Raw genomic sequence first — 26,211 nt, forward strand, 5'->3', positions numbered from 1 at the left:
CACTTGACACTGGCTCCTCCTACTCAGCCCTTCTGCAGGCAAGCTGCACACTCCGTGTCCCTGAGCTCGGCGTCAGCACGTGACGCGACGCCCAGTCCTAATGCATCTACCGACGATCGGCATTCTTAGCGGCCCTACGAACGCGAGACCCTCCTCTCGGCGGTGAATGGCCACAGGGAACGTCCGATCTCGCGATCCAAAGTGAGTCCACCCAGCAGAGGGGCAAGGCTAGTTTTCACATGCTGGCCAGACTCAAGCAGCCGATTGGAGAGCCACAGAGCCTGGAGGAAGTGAGGGGGTGGGGATCCCCTCTTCCGCTCTCTTTCCCTTCCCCCAATCTCATCCCCCACTCCCTCATCAGGAGCCAGCCTGACTGCGAACGCCGGCGAGTCCTAAGCTAGGGCAATCTGCGCCTGCGCCCGCGCCCGCCACTCCGGCGGGCCCCCAGGGTTCCAGGTTCGAGCTTAGAGCTCTCAATGTCCGAGCGTTCCATGGGCCAGCGGCTTGGGTCACGATGACGGATTACAGCGAGGAGCAGCGCAACGAGCTGGAAGCTCTGGAGTCCATCTACCCGGACTCCTTCACAGGTGACTACAAATCGGCCGGGGAGGGGGAGAGCTGCTCTGTGCTGGTCCCCCTGCCCGCGACACAACCCCCGGCCAGCCCCGCACCGCGGGGGCGCCCCTCTCCCGTGCGCGCTGCAGCGCCCCGGCGTCCCCGCTCGGGGACCCCGAACCTCGGCGCAGCCCCCGGCCCGGGTGGAGAACCTGCGCCGGGATCCTCACCCTCCGGCCGGCCCTCCCCGCCTCCGCATAAGGGGTCCTAGGTTTTCGACGTACGTACGTGCTGAAAATCAGTCTTACCTGGGCCTCGCTCCCTCCGCAGGCGTGACTTGGGCCGGGCTTCGTTCCTGGGGTCGCTGCGTCTCCTCCCTTGGTCCGGCCGGGTGCCTGCGCGGGGGCGTGGAAGGTGCGGGGCCTGTAACTAAGTTAATGGCACTTTAGTTTCCATGCGGTAATGAGCAGAGCGTGCATTTTTTTTTATAAGTAATATTTGGCAGGTCTGCTTCTTTTTGCAGCAGAAATTGACTTAGAATAGGAGTTCTTAACCTGGGGCTTTTGAACTAATTTACTCTCACACATACATATGTGTGTGTGTGTGTGTGTGTGTGTGTATATATATATCGTGTGTCTATATAAATACACGTGTATGTACATATAGACACAAACGAATATGTACGTTTATATAGACGTGTATTTGTGTATATATATATTTAATACAGAGTGTGTATATTACATGTATGTACTTATAATACACATACTTAATACTCCCATATAGGTGTCCCGAGTTTTAAGCTTTAAACTGCACTATGACTTTTGGGACACTATATCACATAACGAATTTGTAATCCTGTTTTTTATTTTACCCATCTGGAGAAATTAAAAAAGGGTTCCATAGACTTCTATGAAGACTTCTATGAAGAACTATGAAGTTCTAAGAAGGATTCCATAGACTTCACTGAACTGCCAAAGGTGTCCATGGCACATGCAAAATAAGTTATATTGCCATTTCAGTCAAATATTTATGAAATACCTACCATATGTACCAGACACTGCTAATCGATGAAGGTAAAAAAATTGGGAAAAAGTTCCTGCTTTCAGGGAGCTTACAGTCAAATCAGGGCAGACATTAAGAAAATAGATTTTCCATTACAGATGTTTTCAGATTAAGCCTACTTAAAAGGTTAAGAACCCTTGACTTACTGGAAACAGATACCAAAATTGCACTTTTTATTGGAGTGAAAGTGGTTACCTGAATGTTTTCATTCAGAAGTAAACATAAGTAGTCCTCTCCTCTATTTGGTTTAGATCAGAGAGACTTGAGTGAGTTGGTAAAGACTGTACTCTGAATATTTTGCAGCTCTGGTCTGGAGGGGAGAGATCTGATGCTGTGTATATTCATTCCCCAGTTGAGTTAACAAAACCACAGAGATGTGAATTCCATAAGGCCTCCATAGTAACTTGTGAACCTGGGCAAGTCTCATTTATTAAATGGGAATGGTAAGTGATCTATTCCACCCACCTCCCTATTTGACAAATAAGGAAACTTGAGGCTTAGAGGTTAAATGACTTGCACAAGATCATTGTATCAGATTTAGAGCGGGAAGGGACCTTAAAGGCCATGTAATCCAAACTTCCCCTCCCTCCCACCTTTTTTCCGGTACTTACCTCCCAGTGTTATTGTGAGGAACAAATCAGTTAATTTTAATAAAAAATGCTTTGTAAACCTTAAAATGACATCTAAACGTTAGTTATTATTACCTGTGTGACCTGCCATTTACTATTGAAGTGACCTTTGGCAAATCAACCAACTTCAGGGTCTCAGTTTTGTCATCTATAAAGTGAGGAGATTGTATTAAATGACCTTTAAGGTCCTTTTCAGCTCCAAATCTATGCTCCTGTGACATTGTATAAGTCTTTGCTCTCTGGGTTTTACTGTTTTTATCTGTCAGGTTGGGGGTGTCTAGGTATAGACTAGATCACCTTACTCTCCCTGAGCCTGTGCCCCCAAGATCACACCAGGTAAGATAGTTGAAAACATGGTGCACTTGACTGGGGATCAGAAGACCAGAGTTCCAGTACCACCTCTGCTGTTTACTGCCTGTGTGTCTTAGATCTCTGATTCTCAATTTCCTGATTTCTAAAGTGAGTGGCTTGGAGTAGGTGATCTAGAAGGATCCCTTCCAGCTTTAAATCCTATAATCCAGGTCTCTGGGCTTTCAGCCCTATACTCTTTCCCAAATACTACCTTTCCATAAGTAGTTAAAGAGGCTTCTTACATTCACACTTTGTAAAATAGCCCTTGATGACAGTGACTGAAAGTCTTGGAATGATAACTGCAGAATGTCATCTAGGCCTTTCAGTTGCCCGGAAGCAGTATAGTTTGAGCTATGAGAATATTCAGAGATGAATGAAGTTGGAAAGTGTCAGTACTGTGGAATTTACTTACTTCTCAGCATGTATCCTACATTTGAACCACACTCCATTGTTTCTAGCTTATGGTGTCAATAATATGTATGAATTTTCTTTTTAGGGGGGAAAAAACCAAAGTCCCGAACAAGGACAGCTGTTAATTATGTTCTTAAGCATAAAGTGAGATGATTTTCAGTACTTTGTAACTAAGAATTAGGACATGTTTCCATATGTGAGTCAGTGTAAAAAAAAACTGGATTTGCCGTTCTTATTTCTCTCAGAAAAAAGGGGTGTGACTCAGTTGATAGTACCTCAGAAGAGTAGTAAAATCATTAGTAGCAGCAGGGGATAAGTAGAGTTGATAGTGATTCTTTTTTTTTTTCCACATTTTTATTTAAAGTTTTAAGTTCCTACTTCTATCCCTCCTTGCCTCCATCCTCCCTGAGACAGTAAGCAATCAGATATAGGTTATATATGTGCAATCATGTAAAACATTTCCATGTTACTGATTTTGTATAATGACTCGAATAAAAGAAAAAAAAATGAAAGAAAGAAAGTGAAAAATAGCATGCTTCAGTCTGTATTCAAACAATATCATCTCTATCTGGAAGCGGATAGTATACTTCATCATTAGTCCTTTGAGATTCTCTTAGATCATTGTATTGCTGAGAAGCAAAGTCATTCACAGTTCTTCGTCAAACAGTGTTGCTGTTACTGTGTATACTGTTCTCCTGTTTCTGTTCACTTCACCATGCATCAATTCATGTAAGTCCAGGTTTTTCTGAAATCATGCTGCTTGTCATTTCTTATAGCACTTAATATTCCATTACAATCATATAGCACAGCTTGTTTAGCCATTCCACAATTGATAAGCATCCCTTTGATTTGAAATTCTTAGCCACCATAAAAAGAGCTGCTATAAATATTTTTGTACAAATAGGTCCTTTCCCCTTTTTTCTGATGTCTTTGGGATATAGATCTAGCAGTGGTATTGCTAGATCAAAGGGTGTGCACAGTTTTGTAGCCCTTCCCACATAGTTCCAAATTGCTCTCCAGAATGGTTGGATCAGTTCACAACTCCATCAACAATGTATTAGTATCACCGTTTTTCCACATCCCCTCCAACATCCAGTATTTTCCTTTTTTGTCACATTAGCCACTCTGGTAGGTGTGAGGTGGTACCTCAAAGTTGTTTTAATTTGCATTTCTCTGATCAATAGTGATTAAGAGCATTTTTTCATATGACTACGAATAGCTTTGATTTCTTTGTCTGAAAACTGCCTGTTCGTATCCTTTGACCATTTATCATTTGGGGAATGATTTGTGTTTTTACAAATTTGATTCACTTCTTTATATATTTGATAAATGAGGTCTTTATCAGAGATACTTGTTGCAAAATTTTTTCTCCCAATTTTCTGCTTTCCTTATAATTTTGGTTGCATTGGTTTTGTTTGTGTAAAAACCTTCTAATTTTATATATTCAGAATTATCCATTTTACATTTTGTAATGCTCTCTATATCTTCTTTGGTCCTAGATTCTTCCCTTATCCATAAATCTGACAAACTATTCCATGCTCTCTTAATTTGCTTATGGTATCACCCTTTATGTGTAAATTATGTACCCATTTTGACCTTATCTTGGTATATGGTTTGAGGTGTAGTTTCTGCTATACTGTTTTCCAGTTTTCCCAGCAGTTTTTGTCAAATAATGAGTTTTTGTTCCAAAAGCTCGGATCTTTGGATTTATCATATACTAGAATCCTGTGATCATTTACTATAATGTAATTTGTACCTACTGATCCACCAGTATTTCTTAGCCAATACCAGATTGTTTTGATAATTAGCACTTTATAATACAGTTTGAATTCTGGTACACCTAGACCACCTTTCACTTTTTTTTTCATTGATTCCCTTGATATCCTTGAGCTTTTGTTTTTCCAGATGAATTTTGTCATTATTTTTCTAGCTCTATAAAATAATTTTTTGATAGTTTGAGTCATATGGCAGTAAGTAAATAGGTAGAATTGTCATTTTTATTATTTTGGCATGGCCTACCCGGGAGCAATTAATATTCTTCCAGTTTAGATCTGACTTTATTTGTGTGAAAAGTGTTTTATAGTTGTGTTCATATAGTTTCTGAGTTTGTCCTGGCAAGTAGACTCCCAAGTATTTTATATCGTCTACAGTTATTTTAAATGGAATTTCTCTTTCTATCTCTTGCTGCTAGACTTTGTTGGTAATATATAGAGATGGTGGTGACTTATGTGGGCTTATTTAGTATCCTGCAACTTTGCCAAAATTGTTAATTTCTTTCTTTTTTTTAGTTTATTTTTAGTTTTCAGCATTTGCAGAATTTTGGATTCTAATTTTCCCCCCTTCCAAAGATGTTATGTAATCTGATATGGGCTGTATGTGTATGATCGTATTAAACATATTTCCACATTAGTCATGTTGTAAAAGAAAAATCATAACAAAAGGGAAAAACCATGAGAAAGAAAAAACAAAAAAAAAACAAAAAAAAATAGAGAAAATAGCATGCTTCAATTTGCATTCAGACTGTATAGTTCTTTCTGTGAATGTAGATAGCATTTTCTACCATGAGTTAAAGTTGTTAATTTCAAATAGTTTTTTAGTTGATTCCCTGGGATTTTCTAAGTATAACATCTTATCAACTGCATAGAGTGATAGGGTTGTTTCCTCATTGCCTATTCTAATTCCTTTCATTTCTCTTTCTTTTCTTATTGCTATAACTAACATTTCTGGTACAATATTAAATAATAGAGGTGACAGTGGGTATCCTTGCTCCATCCCTGATTGTATTGGGAAGACTTCTAGCTTACCCCCATTTTAGATAATGCTTGCTAATGGTTTAAGCTGCATTTATTCCTGTGCTCTCTAGTGTTTTTAATAGGAATGGGTGCTGTATTTTGAGGCTTTTTCTCTATCCATTGATATAATCATATGATTTCTGTTGGTTTTGTTATTGATATGATCAGTTATGCTGATAGTTTTCCTAATATTGAACCAACCCTGCATTTCTGATATAAATCCCACCTGGTCATAGTATACGATCTTTGGGATATATTACTATAATTTCTTTCCTAGTATTTTATTTAAAATAATTGCATCAATATTTGTTAGGGAAATTGGTCTATAATTTTCTTTCTCTTTTTTGGCTTTTCCTGGTTTGAGTATCAGTACCATATTTGTGTCATAAAAAGAATTTGGTAAGACTTCTTCACGTGTTTTTCCAAATAGTTTATATAGTATTTGGGATTGGTTGTTCTTTTAAATGTTTTATAGAATTCGCTTGTGAATCCATCTAGTCCTGGGGGTATTTTCTTAGGAAGTTCATTGATGGCTTGTTCAATTTCTTTTTCTAAGATTGGGTTATGTAAGTATTTTATTTCTTTTTCTGTTAATCTGGGTAATTTATATTTTTGTAGATATTCATCCATTTCATTTAGATTGTCAAATTTATTGACATATAATTGGGCAAAATAACTCCTAACAATTGTCTGAATTTCTTCTTCATTGTGGTGAATTCACCATGGTTTGTCTTATTTTATTTGTTTGTTTTTCATAAAACCAGCTTCTAGTTTTATTTATTAGTGCACATTGGCTATGATGTTCCTAGGAGTTTTCATTTTGGGATCTCTTTCAGGTGGTGATCGGCTATTCTTTCAATTTCTGTTTTGCCCTCTGGTTCTAATATATCAAGGCAGTAAGATGTTGTCCAGGCCTTTTTTTTTTTTTCTTTTTTTTTTTTTCCCCATCTTGGCTTTCAGATATATAATAATTCTTACATTATCTCTCCTGGATCTATTTTCTAGGTCAGTTTTTCCAATTAGAAATTTTATATTTTCTATTTTTTTTACATTTTTTATTTTGTTTTATCGTATCTTGATGTCTCATAGTCATAATTTTCCACTTGTTCAATTCTAATTTTTAAGGAATTGTTTTCTTCAGCGAGCTTTTGTACTTCCTTTTCCATTTGACCAGTTCTATTTTTTAGGGGATTATTTTCCTCACTAAATTTTTGTACATATTTTCCCATGGTATTGACTCTTTTTTCATGATTCTCTTGCATTACTCTCATTTCTTTTCCCATATTTTCTTCCACTTCTCTAATTTGCTTTTTAAAATCCTTTTTAAGCTCTTCTAGGAATTCTTTTTGGGCCTGAGACCAAATTACATTTTTCTTTGAGGCTTCTCTTGTGACCATTTTGATACTCTTGTCCTCTTCTAAGTTTATGCCTTGCTCCTCACTATCACCATAGTAACTTTCTGTAGTCAAGCTCTTTTTCTTTTTTTTGTGAATTGGTTTTTTATGTGAGAGTTGTGCTCTGTTCTTCGCACTGTCCCGTGCTTTTTGTACTGGAGTTCTGGGGCTTATTGCTGGCTTTCACTGGACTTCAGGGCTTAGCTGCTTGCTTTCTCTGGAGGGTAATCTTCCCTTCTGGCTTTTACTGGGGAATAGGGTCTCCCTGTTGGCCTCCCCTGGGTGTGGGATTTAGGTGTTGACCTGCTCCAGGGGTGGGGCCTTGCTACTGGGTTGCTATGGTAACAGGATCTCAATCAATCTCTCTTTCTCTTTGCTTGTAGGCCTCAGGAATGGGGTCTTGGCTGTTGGCCATCCCTGGCATGGGGCTTTACTACTGGTCAGCAATGGGGTTAAGGCCTAGCTGGCAGCTTATACAGGGGATAGGGTCGGTGGGGTGAGGCCTTGCTTTGCTGCACAGACTACTTACTTGCCTAGGGGTGTGCTGGCTTGCGGGAGGGCAGGGCCTCCATGGTGGTGGATTGCTCTGGGCTTGGAGCATTGTTGCAGGCTGCCTGCTAATTGGCTGGCTGCTGCTGTTGCTCTTGGACCTCAATCCCCTCCCATCCCTGTGAGACAGACTTATTACCATGTTTGTAAACTGCTTCTCTGCTCCTAGATAAATTCTGAGGTTGTTTTCTAGTTGTTAGAAGGGGAATTTGGGAGGGCTTCAGAGGGTTCCTTCCTTAATCCATCATCTTTGCCGATTCTGTGATTCTTAAGACCTTAGGAAGCTACTTTACTGAATGTTTCTAGTTCACAGTTAAACTCTTTGCTATTAGGAAAGGGAGACTTGGAGTTTTGAAGTAAAACATGGTCCGACCCTTTGAAAATTCAGGGAATGGATGCTTGTTATCCACGTCTTGTATTTGTGCATCTGTGAATTGTTATATTCATGCCAGTTTCAATGAGGGTGAAGCTTTGCTATCATTATTTTCCAGAGGAACACAAATTGTGATTATTTTGATTTTACTTCAGTCATGAACTAGTATGTTGTAGATTTGGAGTCAAAAGCCTGCTAGCTACTAGCTGTGTGCCTTTGGGCAAGTTACCTTTACCTCTGTGGGCCTAGTTAGCTGATCTCTGTGATCTTTTCCAGAGCTAAAATCCTGTGATCTGATATTATTGTCTCTTTTAAAATAATTTTTATTTGTAGATCTGACTAGCTAAATTCAGAAGATACTTTACCCTAATGTTGGTGGTAAAGTTTCGTTGGTTTGTTTTTTGTTTTGTTTTGTTTTTTGGCACAGAAACTTGTGAAATGATCTACTAAGGTCTATGAAGACTGCAATCTGCGTTAATGGAGGGAGTACCTACATTGATAAAGTCAGTACTGAAAAAGTGATAGTCATGTTGATGTGAAATGAAGTGGATACACTTAAAATCAAAGTGATTTTAAGATCCTTATCGTAAAGCATTTATTAAGCTATGGCATGACAAAACTCATTTGGATCTTGGAATCATTCTCCCAAATTAAGGAGCCAGATTTGTTTTTCAGTTTTCAGTGAAACAGAATGGTGAAGGGAGGCTGCATGGTATCAAAGGGAATTAGCTCCCAATCTCAGGTCAAGATTCAAATTAGGTTCACGTAAAGTATCTCTGAACTCATAATTTTGGAGTTGTAAGGGACCTTAGTGACTGCCGAGTCCAAACGTTTCCCCCAAGAAATCCCCATAACTTTTTATAGGTCAGCTAGACTGGGAGGCAGAAAACGGGGCAGAGGAGTCGGTTACTGCCTTCAAGAAGTAGAATTGATCTTTTAAAACAAGTACATTTGACCTAGGTACTTCTTGGACCTTATAGTAAAAGAGTAGATGAAAATCTTGGTGGCAGAGGTAAAGAAGGCTTGATGACAGCTGGAAAGCTCTCAGGCTGGCCCCTGGTGATTTTGTTACCAATGATTGTTGCTATCCAATGCTTTGGACTTCTTTGTGAGATATTTTGATATTAAAATGTGAAGGAAAATGGACAAGCCTCTGAGCCAGTTGTTTATTAGTGAGAATAACAACCTGAATGCCTCACTGAGATCAATCCCTCAGACATTATAAGAACTAGAGGATAGTCTTCAGCATATTGGAAAAGTCTTCCTTAGGGGATTTATGAAGATATGGATCAGTCTCCCACAAGAAGGCTTTCAGTGGTTGTAATCTGTGTTGGTAAGGGATTACCTGTGGCAGTGAGATTATGAATTTGTCAGAGTATCTAGGTAATTATGAATATGCACAGTGAATGTCCGTACTATACACAAATATGCAGTGCCATCATATTTAATGCCCATTGTTGTTAAACATTGCAATTAAGTACATCTTTCTGGCTTTATGCTAGGTAGTTTTCTGTAAGCTAAATAGACACTGTCCTGTCTGTTAGCTACATCTGCTTTAGCTTCAATTTTTATCAATTGGCTATGTTCCAGATTTTGATGTTTAAGTATGATAGGGTCCTGAGAAAGGAATGGCATCATGCTGATAAATTTTTCTGAAGCTGATCATAACACATGCAGACCTTTAGCTCTTTGTTGCATGTTATTGCCCTCTTCCTTCCCCCTCCCCAAATAATCTTCTAAAATATGACCTATTTAAATCTTATTTTCTTCATGAGCAAAATATTAAACCTGGTTAAGTGTGGCAGAATTCAGTTATAATATTTAGTTCAAGTTGGTATATGACTTTGGTTTTCTTTTGGCCAGTAAAGCAACCTCAAGGCTCCAAGAGTATAAGCACTGCTACAATTAATCTCCATTCTCCAAGTGCATTTTTAAGGGATTCGACCATGGAAAAACAAGTTGTAGCTATCAAGAAGTGTTCAGTCTGATATTGGAGACACAGAGTGTACCCAGATAAATTCAAAGTGGAATAGGTATGATGGGGATGTGGGAAAGTAGAGTTGGAATCAGGGAAAGTTTCATGGAAAGAAGTGGCATTTGAGCTGGTTGAAAAAAAAAAAAAGACTCTTTAAAAAGATGACATCAGGAAGTGGTTATTATAGATGGAGTGGATGACCTGTGCAAATGCATGGAGGTGAGAGTGGCAGATGAGATTAAGAACTGATGCCAGCTACTCAGTGTATCAATCTTGAAGTCTCCTTGAGAAATGGAAACATTGAGTATGAACTCCTTGATCTATTGTGATGTTCTAAGGTATTGCTGTGTAACATCAGTGTTGCTCCCCTCTTGATGGAAGCAGTTTGTTCAGCTTTTAGGTCATCAGCTCTAATTTGGTTCCTTCAGGAGCTCCATCAGTTGGGGACCTTTAACAACATCAGATAGAAATTCAAACATATACTGAGATTTGGTTTTTTCTTTTTTTGTTTCATTCTTAAATTTAAAATTACTGTCTCATCTATTTATGTTTTCTTAATATGTAATTATCTTAGTCCCTGGACACAGAGGCTAGGATGTTCCATGGTCATATTTCCTGGGGATTACAGACTTTTTGGGTAAGCTTCCTATGTAACAGCCATGTCAATCTTTGGCTCCACTTGGAATGGCATAGAGATAGGTTGCAGTTGGTGCCCATGGATTTTGCTACAGAGAAATTTTCTCCCAAAGTCTCTCTTAATTGTGTTTCCAGTGGGAGTAGAGGACAGTGTTGGTGATGAGAAGGGTGGTGGGTACATGGAAGAAGACTTTGAGGTTAACCTCTATGTTTAGCAAATGTATCTTCCTCAGCGAGAAGGGTTAACCTATCAGATTAATATTTAATGTTTGTGCTAATAGCTCTCTAGGTACTATCCCAGTACAGAAATTAGATACAGTACTTCTTATTCATGAACAAGTGGTTTCTGATTAATAAGGATATATTTTGAATCATATCAGTGATTTGTAGAACATCATTAAGACATGGAAATGCTGAAATTAAAAGTTGAGTTGCTTAATTATGTGAAAACACTGTAAGGTGTTATGTAAGAGACATTTCTTCCCAGATTAACAGTATGTCTAGTGGACATTTTTGGACTTACGTAAGGAAATGTTGCATGCTTCCTCATTTAAGAGTTTTGTTTAGTTTGTATTCTGTTGAAATAGAAATGCAAGATTAGAGATAATGAAAAAACTATGTTATTGCAGTATATTCAAAAGAGAAAAACATTCAAGGGGCAGCTCAATGGCACAGTGGATAGGGTACCGGCCCTGGAGTCAGGAGGACCCGAGTTCAAATCGACACTAGCTGTGTGACCCCGGGCAAGTCACTTAACCCCAATTACCTCTCAAACAAAAAAGAGAGAGAGAGAAACATTCAGTTTGGGGAAATGTCCTTTAATTTTGTTTGTTTATATTTTCTTACAGTATTATCAGAAAATCCAACCAGTTTCACTATTACTGTGACATCTGAAGCAGGAGAAAATGATGAAAGTAAGTGTATAGCTCTTCTACTTTTTATTACCCCCAAATTCTCACTCAGGAATTTGAGGTATTTTAAGGTAAGGGTAATGATTGGGGGTTAAGCAGCAAGTTTTGCATCAAGAAGTCTGAATCTTATCAAATGTGGTGGAGTATCATATGTGTATGTATGTGTAGCAAGGAAAAGCAGTAGAAAAACCATGAGACTGAGAGTCAGAAGGAATGGATTCTTGTCATGGCTTTTCTGCCAGTTAATAACATGATCTTGGGCATGTATTACTTCTCCAAGCCTCAGTTCCCTATTCTTTAAAATGATGGCCTGAACTGTATGATCTGTAAGGTTCTTTTTCTTTTTTTAAAAAAAAATTTTATTCCCCCTCCCCCCTGCCAATTACATATAAAAACAACTTTTAACATTTGTTGATTTAAGGTTTGAGTTCCAAATTATATTCCTTCCTTCCCTGCCCCTTCCCCTTCCTGGAGACAGTAAGCAGTTTGATATAGGTTATACATGTGCAATCATGTAAAATATTTCTGTATTAGTCATTTTCTGCAAGAAGACTTGAACAAAATAAAAAGAAACAAAGGAAGTGAAAAACAATATGCTTCAGTCTATATTCAGACAACATCAGTTCTTTCTCTAAGGCAAATAGCATTTTTCATTGTGAGTTCTTTGGGATTGTCTTAGATCATTATATTGCTGAGAATAGCCAAGTCATTCATAGTTCTTCATTGTACAATATTGCTGCTGCTGCTGCTGCTGCTGTGTACAGTGTTCTCCTGGTTATGCTCACTTCACTTTGTATCAGTTCGTCTAAGTCTTTCTAGGTTTTTCTAAACAACTCCTTATCATTTCTTTACTACAGCTTGTTCAGCCATCCCCCCAATTGATGGGCATTCCCTCAATTTCCAGTTCTTAGCTACCACAAAAAGAGCTGCTATAAATATTTTTGTACAAATATGTCCTTTTTCCTCTAAGGTTCCTTTTCAGAAAGTCCAGGTGTAAAGACAGGAACTCAACATTTTTTCATGAATATTGAGAATTTTTTGTGAGTATTCATTGTCCAAATATTAGCTTATCAGAGAAATACAAAAGGTAATCAGCAAAATGTATTTTCCACCTAAAGCTTCCATCCTAAAATAGCCACTCATTGGAGGTGATTCAATAATAGAACAAAACAAATAAGGCTGAACGTTTTAGCCCTGCATGAAGGACATGGGTATTATTTCTGAGTTTCTTGGTATTGTTAATTATTTCTTAGTGTTGGGGTAGCTGTGCTTAGCAGCATTCAGAAATCTCAGGGTGTTAGAACAATAGCTCATGCTTTGCAGTTCAGACTACTCTCTTAATAAATATACCCATGAGAGAATACAAGCATTATTTTACAGATGAGGAAACTGACCCTCAAAAAGATGAAGTGTGATTTGTTACACAGAAGCTAGGAAGCTCCAAAGCTCCATGACTTAGCCTAGGTCTTTGGGCTCCAGATCTGGGCGTTCTTTATACTCTGCTACTTCTAGGGAAAGATGAACATTTTTCCCCTTGAAGCATTGTTTTGGTTGAAACACTGTTACAATCAGAGAGCATAAATGTGGTGGATAAAGCTCTGGCCTTGAGGCTAGAAATATGTGGGTCCAAGTCCTTTGTCTGACTCTTTGAGTAAGTGACTTGACCTTTCAGTTGCCCAGGCAGCATCCTGAATTGCAGAGAAGGTGCTGATGATCTTTATTAGTAGAGGGAATTTACTCTTAGGGACTTCTTTATAACATTGAATCACAGATCCAGTTCCAGTCCATAAACAGAAAAATTGAAAGGATAGGCTGTAGCATTGAAAAAGAGAAGTTTGGGAAGAGAGATCTGGATATTTTGTCTTTAGCACTATTAGAGGAAAAAGGTACCTGGACCAGACCTGAGGCCCTTGTGAGCTTGGACAGGCTACTTTTACTACAATTTCATACGTTCACCAAACTTTCTAGTCTTGATTTGGCTTTCCACATGAGAAGAGGCTTTTTTTTTTAAGTTATTAAATTGGCTTTCTGGTCTTGGTTATTCTCATGAATTTTCCCAATCTTATTATCCCTGTTAACTGAGTTCCAAATTAATATAGCTGAGCCTTGTAGAATAGGGAGGTAAATTAAATATTGGGGCCATTTCTGATAGCCAAACCCATCACCATAGTAGGTTTTAGTCTTTAAAGCTGGAGAATTAGGAAGAAAAAGACCCAAGGAAAGAGGGAGATGTGGAAAGGAAAAGGGTGAGAGTGGTGGCAAAATTTAGTATTAACAGGAGATTCAAATATTGTTTCTACTAGCTACTTTTTTTTTTTTAACTTAAATCATTGTCCCCATGGCTTCCAGAACTGAAGCTATCCTTAGTGCTCACTGTTATGTTTTAGCCACAGGTGACCCTGTGTCTATCTGTTTTAAGATTGATGTTTGGTTCAGTGTGGTAAAGAGGAACATGGATAGTGGGATGGGTTTGTTTTCTTGGTCTGTAAAACTGATTAGGAGAGCCTAAATCAGAAACCAAGCATTAGACAATACTCTTCTAGGAGGGTCTGCTGGTTTACAGAAATTCAAGCCTAGGGGAATTGTCTTTTTGTTCACTAAGGACTCTTACACATGGAAAACACAGGAGTCCCTTCTAGCTCTAAATTCTGATTCCATAATTGGAATTGGCCATAGTTTCAGATTGTTTTTCACATTTGCAGAATCTTATCAGTGAGTACTTTTTGTTGGCAAATTGGATCACATGAGAAACCATTTGTTGGTGTTCCCTCTGTTCTCTCCGTGTTCTCTCTCCAGGTCAGGAATTGTGGATTTTATGCCTTTTGATTACTTCATAGCACACAGTAAAGTATAATATACATTATAGGTGTCTAGTAAATGCCTGGTGAAATAGTAAACAAATCACTTCATATTATTTATAATTAATTCAGTTGCCTTCATTGGCCACTCTTCATTGGACATCATGTGATTCTCTCACTTTTGAGTGTCTCAGATTTTACCTCTGATCATCTGCTTCTCAGAGAACTGGGTCTAGAACTCATCAGACTTTATTGACATTGATCTTTCCTCTTGAACTTTGTTGTTAGGTAAACAGAACCATCAGTTCTTTACTTTCATAAGACTTAAATGCCTAAGTTCAGGAAGACATTTTAATTTTTTTTTCCTCAAGACATTTTGAACCATGGCAATAAATGGTGGAAGTAGGGACTGAATACAGTCATAAAGTATCTTGTTTTTTGTCTTTTATTTCTAAGAGGAAAAAAAAACTTCAAATCACAAGTTAGGAAACTTGATTTTGATTGCTTTCTACCAAAAGTACATTCTTGTGTTTTGATGCTTTTTAATACACACCCTTCACAACTCTGAAAGATCATAGGATAATAGCTTTAGAGCAGGAAGGGAACTTTAAGGTCGTCTAGTCCAACCCCCTCGTTTTTTACAGATGAAGAAATTACTATCCAGAGAAGTTAAGTAATTTGTCCAAGGCCACTCATCTAGTAAGTGTCAAAGACAGCATTTGAACCCAGGTCTTCCCGACTCCAAGTCCAGCACTCTGTTCACTAAACTATATCATGTGTTTGTTTGCTTTTTTTATAAACTGTACAGGTAAAGCATTATACTGTAAAAAATTGGATTCTTTTCATTTTTTTTATTAAAATTAATTTTACAACTTTGTCAGAAAACCTAAGTTATCTTTGTTTTAAGTTATTTACCATATAGAATGAAGCATATGTTTTAAACAGTTCAATTTTGGGGAAATAAACCATCTGCAGTTCGTTATGTTAATTTCAAAAGTGTCTGTGTCTCTGCGTGTAAGTGGGGATTGAAGGGTAAAATATTTTGCCATGTTGCGTTAGGAAGATAACCACTTTTAACAAACCCAGCAGATGTTTAAGTTATTTGATTTTGTACAATTTTAATTTGTCTTACTAAATAATAAAAGTACTTTAATCTTTAACCTTGTGTAATTTTTTACTGGTTTAGTTTTAATGTGAAATGTTCACATAAAGAATTATAGATTTATTTTAACTATGAAAAAGAATTATGTTTTAATATGAAATATTTCTATAAAGACTTTCTTTAAGTTATGCAGCTTCTTCCTGTTTGAGCACTGGAACAGGCAAGGAAGAAGGCTTTTTAAGTTTTAAGGCGATTTTGAAATTTAGAATGAATTTATCCAAATGATGAAAAAAAAATCTTCAAATATGTGTAGAAGATACAGTTGTTAAAAACAAACTATATAAGTCACTTTCATTGATTCACTGACATGACTTTCTTTAAAGTCTTATCAGCAGAGTTTTGAAAAGTTTACACTAGGACCTGAAATATATAGTTATTATGCAGGAATGGTTATTAACTACTTAAAACATAACCAGTTTTTCTAAAAAAAAAAAATTTGAAACGGTAATGCTAGTATTGGAAAGATAATGAACCAGGGATAATGCTTATTAGTCTGGTCCCTTTTTTTTAAGTGTCAGGTTTTGTTTTGTTTTTTAATTAAAGGAAAAAACCCTAGTAATTTTTATCTATCTAGTTTCTCAGATATATGATAAATTCTAAGCCAAAAAACTTCTAGTGTTTTTTTTCTTTTCTGTTCTGGAAGCAAACATTTAATATATTTATGTCCCAATCAAAGATAGCTTCTCCACACAATAAATAGCCTTGTTGTATTCCATATGCAAAGCTATTATGGTTTGAACTGTTGATTCAGCAAATATGTTGGAAACAATGTGCTGTAAATTGTAAGATGTTAACATGATGCTTCCCTTTTGTTTCTTAGCTGTCCAGACAACCCTTAAGTTTACTTATGGAGAAAAGTATCCAGATGAAATGCCTCGTTATGAAATATTCTCCCAGGAAAATCTAGAAGATAATGATGTCTCAGATATATTAAAATTATTAGAGTTACAAGTAAGAAAAAGGAAAAATTTTGTTATTTTCTTGTCATTGTTTTATTGGTCTGAAATGTTAAGTACTGATTATAAGGACTGGAAAATGCTACCAATTGTTAAAAATCTTAGCATTAAAAGGTTACTTATTTTTCTGTAGTGGATGTAACTCCAAAGAAGAACTCTTCTTGCAGACCGTGGGAAGGTCATTTATCTCAGTGGGCTTCGTTTTCCTCAAATGCAAAAGGGAAACAGTTGGATTCGATACGCTCTAAGTTTTCTAACAGCTGTAACACTCTTGGGTGTACAGAACTAGAAGCTAGAATGCCTGTGTTCCAGTCCTGCCAGTAATTGTGCTTTGTGACCTTGGGCAAGTAACTTCATGTGTTTGAGCATCATCTGTAAAATAAGGGGATACAACCTGACAGTTTGTAATTCTATTCAGGATGTTCAAACCTGAAGACTTTAGAGAATCCTAAAAAGCTAGAAGGACTCTTAGGTCATCTGGGCCAGCCCTTCCCTCCCCTACTGCGAGAATGATTATGACTTGTGTAAGGTCACAGAGCTAGTAAGTAGAGCTAGGAATTAAACCTTGACTCCTTGTTCAGTGCATTTTCTTCTCTACCACATTTCTTTACCCCACCCCTACCCCAAAAAAGCATTGCGCATATAGATAGTCTTCAATTTGCAAATGACCCTTTTTTAAATGGCAGCCCTCCTTACCTCTGGGACCCTCACTGCTATCAAATCAGTTGTGAAAAAAAATATGGAACATTTTGAGATTCTTTATTATTTTCAGAAATGGAAGAAGAGAGTACAAAAAAAGCAAGAATAGCTTAGAAGGACTACTTTAGAGTACTGCCCCTACACCAAACTGCCTGTCTTTCCCTCCTTCCCCTCCCAACCAGTGTACAGTTTGTTACACTTCTGAAATTTTGCCAATTTCATTTAGGTTGATGAGCTGACTCTTTTAAAAATGCACATGATACAGACCAAGGGTCTGTTCATTCACACTGCAGTGTGGTTTAATTTAGTCAACTACACCAAAGGAATGGGGTTTGGTTGGAGAGAGAAAGGGAAGGAGGAATGTAAATTTGGAGCATGGAGCATTTAGTGGAAGGTAGGGCAAATAGAGTTGAGGTTCTGCAGTAGGAAAACATGAAAACATTAGTGACCCGGAGAGAAAGTTATAGAAAAGGAGGTGGAAAAGGTACCAAAGATAAATTTAATCTGTTTCAAAACCTTCCAGGGCCTGAGGAAGTGGGGTGGGAATACTCACCCTCTTTTTGTAGTATGTTGCCTCTGGTCCATGACCCTACAATTCAGGCTAGTCCTATTAATATTATCAATCAGCTACATTATAAATGTAAAGGTTTTTGTGTCTTAGTTTGGAAACCTAATTACTTTTGTACCATTGTTTCTGTGAGAAAATTCATTCCAAATTCTAAACCACTTAATTTTGGAATGCAGTTCATTTGTAAGTTGGAAAGTTGCTTGGGTTTTTTGTGTGTCAGACCATTTCATGTATAAAGAAAGCCAAGGCAGAGTTAAAGTATTTTCTATAAATAAGTGATTCAGAAAATCTCTTAAGTTAAGGTTTCAAGAAAAAGAACATCCACCATCTATAATTGGGGCTTCTGCTTTCTTTCCTCCCACTTTCTAAATAACTGCATTCTGTATTCTGACCTTGTCATTGAACTGAAGCTGTTCTCTCCAAAGTGACCGGTCATTTTTTTAATTGCCAGATCTAATGGCATTTTCTCAATCCTCATTCTTGTTTACCTTTCTGCAGCCTTTGACACTGTTGGTCACCATCTTCAGCTTGATATTTTTTTCCTCTAGATTTTTGTGATATTGATCCCTTTTGGTTCTCCTCTTATTTTTTCAGTCTGCTTTGCTAGATCTTCATCCAGGTCGCACCTGCTAACTTTCAATTATCTATGCAGATGATTCTCAGCCCTAATCTGTCTCTTGAACTCTAACGTCACATTTCCAACTGCCAATTAGACATCTTGAACTAAACGTGTACTAGACATTTTCGTTTCAACTTTTCCAAAACTGAATTCATTATCTTTGCCCTCAATCCCTCCCTTCTTCCTAACTTCCTTATTACTGTAAAAGGGTACCATCATCCTCCCAGTCACCTTGACTCACAATTTGAATATTGTCCTCAGTTCTTAAATCTCTCTCACTTCTCCTATCCCCCCAGTATTAGTTGCCAATTCCTGTCAGTTCTACCTTCATAGCATCTCTTATATATACCCCTTTTTCCCCTCTGACACTGTTACCATCTTGGTGGTACCGCCTTGCACCTTGGTACAGTCCTCTATCACCTAATGCTAATTGCAGTAGTCATCTGGTTGATTTCCCCACTCCTGTCCAACTTCCACTCTGCTACCAAATTTATCTTCTTAAAGCGCAGGTCTGACCGTGTCACTTCCCCTGTTTAATAAACTCCAGTAGCTCACTATTGCCCCCAGAATTAAATATAAAATCATACGTTTGGCTTTTAAAGCCTTTCATAACCTGGTCTCTTCCTGCCTTTCTAGTCTTCTTAGATCTTACAGTCCCCCACATACTCTGTGATCCCATGAACACTATTCTTCATAACCAATATATCAGTCAGTCAACAAACATTTATTAAGTACTTTCTATGTCCCAGGTACTGTGCTAAGGGATGAAGATATAAAAAACAGATAAAAGACAGCCCCTTCTCTCAAGGAGCTCAGTCTAAGAAGGGAGACAACGTGCATACAGCTTATGCAGAAATAAAGATATTGGTTATTCGACCCCTGGGGAAGTCCCTTAGCCTTACCTTTAAGTGTTTTTGGTACCTCTCTAAGACTTAGTTCCCTATAATCAATGAAATTTTAGGTTTAGTCCCTGTCTCTATTTATATTGTTAGTGTTCTTAACAGGTTATTTGGATGAATTTTCTGGTAGACTTTTGAAAAATTTGCCTTTCTTTGGCCTTATAGGCAGAAGAAAACCTTGGTATGGTAATGATCTTCACCCTAGTATCAGCTGTTCAAGAAAAACTAAATGAAATTGTAGATCAGATCAAAACTAGAAGAGAAGAAGAAAAGAAGCAGAAAGAAAAAGAAGCAGAAGAAGCAGAAAGGGTATGGAAAAGACAAGGTTTATTTTTCTGGAAAGTGGTTTTTCATTTGCTACATTCGTATTTTTATTGCTTGGTGAATTACAACAAAAATGGTGCCCTTTTTCCATTGGTTGGTGGTACAGCAGGGAATACTGACTAGGGTTCCACCAATGGTATTAAAACTCAAGTATTGCACCACAACGTCTGAATGATATCAAATGGGTTAAAAGTGGTTTTGTATTGTCAGAGTCTCTCAGTTTTAATATATTTCATATAAATAAAATCCTTGTAGAAACTCCCTAAAATGCTGTGTGAAGATTGCAGATATTTGTTATAAGGATTTTAGGAACTACAAAAACATTAGTTTCTTAGCATTATCCATTAGCATAATAAGGCTTAAGGTACTTATTTTAAAGGACTAATTGGCCACAGATTGTTCTCTTATTTTGCTTTCTTACCACTAATAGCCTTTGTGTGTATCTTCAGTTTTCCTTATCCTTTGTATTGATAGAATCATGAACTATTTCTCCCAAATGCCATTGAACCCTAATGTGGGCAGCCTATGGAAAAAAAGTCATCTTTGGTACAGTGATTAGTTGACAGACAAGCAGAAAGGAAGTTAATTGTATTGAAACATTTTACTGGGATTGACAAAAATATGTTAATTTAACCTCTCTGCTCTACTTACCAGTTGATAACTTTTCAGTATCCAGGAATTTGGGAAGCAGGGTTAATTTTGGCTTTAGAACTATGGATTCACTTATCTGGCCCTTATATATATCTGTTTTTGTTTTCTAAGCAATGTTTCCATGGTACTCCTGTAACAATTGAGAATTTCTTAAGTTGGAAGGCCAAGTTTGATGCAGAGCTCTTAGAAATTAAAAGGAAAAGAATGAAGGAAGAAGAACAAGCTGGAAAAAATAAATTAAGTGGTATGATTTTGTTTTCTTTCTCTCAGGACATCATGTTCATGTCCCTGCAAGAAAAACATTTGGGAAAAATTGTTTTTAGAAAAAAACAATTTTGTATTGTGAGAAACATGATGGTACCTTTTAAATTATGTAGTAACTTTCTCAATAATTTTTGTGGTAACTGAAAAAGGAAGTTGGGAAGTTGCAGGTAGTATTTTACAGATGGAGAAAGAAAGTGTGTAATGTAGTTGATATTTATAAGCTTTTCAGTGCCAGAGTCAAGCTGTATTATCTTTTCTGGTTATATCACTCTCTAAAGCTCACCATATTTCCCCTATATTTCATAACATGATAATAGTCTAAAGAGCTCTGACTTAGAAAGAACCTGGATATAAATTCTGGGCTTGCTACTTAATATCTGTGGACTTGTGGGTAATTCATTTCTGTGGCCCTCAGTTTTCACATCTGTAAAATGATGGAATTGGACCAGATGATCTCAAAGAAGTTCCATAGTCCGAATGACCCCAATTCAGTTCTGAACCCAGACCCTTATCAAAGATCATAGATTTAGGACGGGAAAGGATCTTTAGCACTCATTTTACAGATGAGAAATGGAGACCTAGGTCAGTTAAATGACTTGCCTAATAGTGTTGTACAAGTAGTAAATTGCAGAGCTAAAATTTGAACGCAGGTCCTTTGACCTCAAATCCTGAACACTTTCAGTCGTTTGACACTGCTTTGTGCTTCTAGGCATGTCACTTCAGCTTCCTGAGCCTCAGTTTCCCCTTCCATAAAATGAGAATGATATATACCATCACTTACTTCACAGGGGTATTGTAAATGTCAAATGAGATAATGTACATAAAGTGATTAGTGAATCTACAGGGAGTGCTATGTAAATGTCAGCTGCTAAGATCTCATGCTAATGTGAATAGATCTCATATATCCTTCAGCCATACTGGATAAATTCCATAATTCATTGAGATTGAGTGGCAGCTTGATAAAGTGGAAAGAATGCTTGATTTGGAGTCAAAAGTTCTGTATTCATATCCCAGCTCTGCCATTTACCTGCCTGTGTGCTTCAGCTCTCTAGGCTTCAGTTCTCTCATTTGTAAAATAAAATGAGGAACTATATGGCCTCTGAAGTTACTTATAGCTCAAAATTTATTACCATATAATGAAAAAGCAACATATTCCTTGTTCCATTGTCATTCTAGAGGGGGTCTGGTCTTTTTTTGCCTGAGGAGGGTGAAGAAAATTATTCATTCTAATGAAAATAAACTGATTTCTCTCAGGAAAACAGCTATTTGAAACAGATCACAATCTTGACACATCTGATATCCAGTTCCTGGAAGAAGGTATGCCAACTATGACTGTAATATGTGAAAACTTGGTAGCTTATGTTTTCTTTTCCAGCATATTGAAAATGAGGAACTTCCTCCCAGTATAAAAAGACATCAGGAATTTAGAAAAACATTCTTTACTGTTTAAGGTGTTTGTCAATTTTTACATTTAGCTTAACAATTACATTGAAATTTGTTACTAACTTTAAAAATTATTCTATATATGAGCAAAACTTGAGCAAGAATAGTATCAGTTTCTAAGTTAAGAAAAACCAAAGGTATTAAAAAATCCAGCAACAGCATCACTCCAGCCTTGTACATAGTTGGGTACAAATTGTACCCAACGCTTTTTTTTCTCAATTGTTCTACATAAATCCATGTAATCTAATTTCCAAGTCCTCTGGTGGCCTTGGGAGAAATCTCTAAGGTATACCACTGACCTTCTTTTTTCTGACTACAGTCTCCCCCCCTTTTTTTTTTTTTTACTGCTACTCCTCTTGGCATTAACTTCCCTTCCCTCGATGAATGCTTGTTCCCCATATACTTTCCTCCTTATCCTCTACCTTGTGATCAGACATTGTTACCCTTGAGTAGCACCTTAGAACTCCTTCCCCCCTTGACTGAAATGCCAATCCACCGCCGAGGGTCACACCTCTTGTCTGTTTTCTCCTTTCCTATTCCTGATATTCTTAGACTCAGTTTGATTCCTGACCCTGACATTTAATGACTGTTGGCAAATCACTTTGATTCTTTGGGCTTCCAATTTATAAAATGAAAGATTTGAACTAGATGATCTCTTAGGTCCCTTCCAGTTAATTGGGCAACAAACATTTATTAGTATTAAGCAGATACTACATGCCAGGCACTATACTAAGCATTGGAAATCCAAAGGAAGGCAAACTCGGAATATCCTCAAGGAATATCTTCTAACAGGATGGGATGGAGTGGGTTCCTTCTTGCACTACATATTTTAAACCTGTGATGATGATGATGATACATCTCATGTGCCCTTCACAGGCAGCTAGGTGGCACAGTGGAAAGAGTGCTGGACCTGGAGTCAGAAAGACCTGAGTTCAAATTCTGCCTCACACGTTTGTTAGCTGTGTGATCCTGGGGCTAGCCACTTAACCTCTATTTGCCTCATTTTCTTCAACTGTGAAAAGTAGTACCTACTCCCTATGGTTGTTATGAGGATCAAATGAACTAATATTTGTAAAGTGGTTAGCACAGTGCCTGGTATATAGTAGGTACTTAATAAATGCTTATGCCCTCTTCCACTTCCCCAGGTGCCAGTGCCCTTTCCACATAAATTACTTTGTTCATATTTTATATTCAGTTTTATACATACATGTGTCCCCTGCCTCATGGAATGTAGACTACTTGAAGGAACTGTTTGATTATTGTTTTTTGTATCCTTGGCATCTAGCACAGCACCTGTTGCTTAATAAATTCTTCCTGAATTGAACTGAACCCATCCTTGCTCTTTAACTCACCAGGCCATGAACACACAACACCTTTCTTCTTACCAGGGATTGGTGGGAGAAATTTGTATGAGATATATCTAGGGATTTGGGGAGGACTGCTTGTTCAAAATGAGTCATCTATATGATATAGCAGCTAAAAAAGTGATTATGATCTTAGATTATATCAAAAGAGGCAATCATTTTCAGGAATGCAGAGGTGATGCTGTGCCTTGACCAGTCAGGTCACCTGTGTAATTTTGTGTTCTGGGCACCACATTTTAGTTGGAACACTGATAAGCTTGAGAAAGTCCATAGGAAGACAAGTACGATAGTAAAAGGTCTTAAGGATGGGTTGAAGGAACTAGACATCCTAGAGAAGAAAAGATTGGGGGGGATGTGCCTGTTGTCTCTAAGTATTTAAAGGGCTGTCCTCTAGGAGAAAAATTAACTTATTCTGTTTGCCCCAGAGGGCAGAAATAGAAGCAGTGAGCATAAGTTGAAAAGAAGATTTGAGCTTGAAATAAAGAAAAGCTGTTCTTTGATTTTGCTATGTGTTCACGGTTATACATTTTGTTATGTATTCAGTTTATAAAATACTATGACTTTGAAGTCAAGATCATAAGTTTAAAGGCAGTGAACATTTATTAAGTGCCTATATATGCCAGTTACTGTGCTGGGTAAGAGATGTTGTTTCTCATTTCAGTCATGTCTGACTCTTTGTAACCCCATTTGGCATTTTCTTGGCAAAGATACTGGAATGGTTTGCCGTTTCCTTCTCTAGCTCATTTTATAGATGAGGAAAATGAGGCAAACAGGATGAAGTGACTTGCCCATTTGAACTCAGGTCCTCCTGACTCCAGGCCTAGTGAGGCATTCTATCCCCTGTGCCACCTAGCTGGACATGGGATACAGAACTGAAAAATGACAGTCCCTTGCTCTTAAGGAGGTTACAACTTTTGTTTGATCCTTGAGTGGACCAGTAGTTAACTTGACTTTATTCTTTGGGCCTTAGGCTGTACCTTGAGCTGCGATCAGCCAGCTCTTCAGTGCATGAGGTCTCAAGGGATCCTGAATGAGAACGTGAGAATCTGTTATCAATCCACTTACAAAGATTTCTTGAGCTCCTACTGTGTGCTTCTCCATTTACAAATTTATCACTACTGCCAGGATGGGAGTGAACTACAACCAGAACAATGGTCAGATCATTGTTATCATCTTTAGATTAATCAATTAAGTCAGACTCGAGTGACCAACAATAGTAATGCTGTACATTATAAACATCTGTTTTTATCACAAAAACTCACTCTTGCTGTCATTTGAACCAAAAGTTATGGGTTTTGAATAACATTTAACCTTTTCCATTTCCATGACGAAATCTAGAAGTTCTATTTAGTTATTCCAGTGAGTTGCATCTGCCTGTTCTTGAGCAAATAATAAAAAATGTGGTTCTCTTTTCTTTACAGCTGGTAACAGTGTGGAAGTAGATGAATCTTTGTTCCAAGAAATGGATGACTTGGAGCTAGACGAGGAAGAGGATGATCCTGATTTTAATCCAGTTGATTTAGAGAGTGACTAGTGACTAGACTGACTAATGAACTGGTGGTATCAGCAGTATGCGGGTCCCTGTCCTTGTATCTCCACTCGCAGAAAAGCTGGAATGTCACAGCATCTGTGGCTTTGCTGAGTGTGTGTTGGTTTCCTTTTCTTTTTTCTAAGAAAAAAATAATTTTAATTTTCAGGAGAATATTCTTCTGATGACTTTCATCATTGTGCTTAATAAATTGACTTGAAAACTTCAACTGTCAAGTATCCAGTGCATTTTGATGACATCAAGCAGTCTCTGTGTTTGTGAGCAAAAAGAAAGGCCTGCCCAAGCTAAATGACTTCGTGGGTGTCCTCAATATGGGGATCAATGGAGCATTCCTGGGGGTGTCTCAGAGTTGTGTTTCATATGACTATAGTGATAAAATATTATATCCTGTATGTGGAATAGAGGGTATAGAGCTGTGGAATAGAGGGTATAGAGCTATGGAATATGGTACATAGAATCAGAGGATCAGAATTTGAATTCTGGTTTTTCTGCTTAGTACTACCTACTGCTCTAGGCCTGTTTCTTCATTTCTAAAGTGAGGGGTTTGGATTAGGTAACCTTTAAGATTCCTGCCAACTCTAAATTTTATGATCCCCCCCTTATAAAGTCATTAAAGGACCTTCTAAGGTAACAGATTTAGCACTTGAAGGACACCTCAGATGCCCTATACACATCATTTTATAGGTGAGGAGACTGATGCCAGGGAAGTTAAAGGGACTTATCCAAAGTCATACAGTTAGTGTCAGAGCCTGGGAACCTTGGGGAAAGTGGGAGAGGGTACTTCCTAATTGAAATTAGCTTCCTTGGTTTGCCTTATTTTGGATTGCTCTAATTAATCCCAACTAGAGAAATCAGCATGGCTATATCCCAATGTGGGTCAGTCTTTAGTCTGCTCCCTAATCCCCACACTTTCATTCTTTGGAGGTAGACCTCATGGTTAAAAACTAAAAATGACCCAACTAAAGCTAATTAATCTCTGGGGAATCATTTGTTCTTTATGCCTTTCAAGAAATTTCCTGGGCACCCTGTTATCTCGCCAACACAATGAGATGATTGGTGAACCATTATGGTGCAAAGAGCAGGCTTCTTTCAGCGCATAGCTCAGAGGGCTAACCCCAGTTGTCATCAGAAGTTGGTAACAGTGTGAAAGCAGTGAATCTGTTCCAGGAAATGATCAAATAGCTCTTAGTAGGCTGATAGTGGCACAGTAGATAGAGTGCCTCACCAGGCCTGGAGTCAGGAAGACCTGAGTTCAAATGTGACCTCTGAGACTAGCT

General features: G+C 37.8%; 1 protein-coding gene across 2 annotated transcripts; it reads left to right on the forward strand.

Annotated features, from left to right (window-relative positions):
- The first annotated feature begins 102 nt into the window (after positions 1-102).
- RWDD1 (RWD domain containing 1) lies at positions 103-25,142 on the forward strand. 2 transcript variants are annotated; one of them, XM_027848563.1, is made up of 7 exons: positions 103-201; positions 11,576-11,641; positions 16,419-16,549; positions 19,505-19,648; positions 20,426-20,558; positions 21,833-21,895; positions 24,807-25,142. In XM_027848563.1, the coding sequence occupies exons 3-7, from the start codon at positions 16,469-16,471 to the stop codon at positions 24,917-24,919; spliced, it is 534 nt and encodes a 177-aa protein (XP_027704364.1). In that variant the 5' UTR covers positions 103-201; positions 11,576-11,641; positions 16,419-16,468; the 3' UTR covers positions 24,920-25,142. The 2 variants fall into 2 exon arrangements, with proteins under 2 accessions (XP_027704364.1, XP_027704363.1); XM_027848562.1 differs by lacking the exon at positions 103-201 and adding an exon at positions 415-587.
- Positions 25,143-26,211: the final 1,069 nt, after the last annotated feature.

This window comes from Vombatus ursinus, unplaced genomic scaffold, assembly GCF_900497805.2.
Source record: "Vombatus ursinus unplaced genomic scaffold, bare-nosed wombat genome assembly UNPS02006779.1, whole genome shotgun sequence".
Classification (NCBI taxonomy): Eukaryota; Metazoa; Chordata; class Mammalia; order Diprotodontia; family Vombatidae; genus Vombatus; species Vombatus ursinus.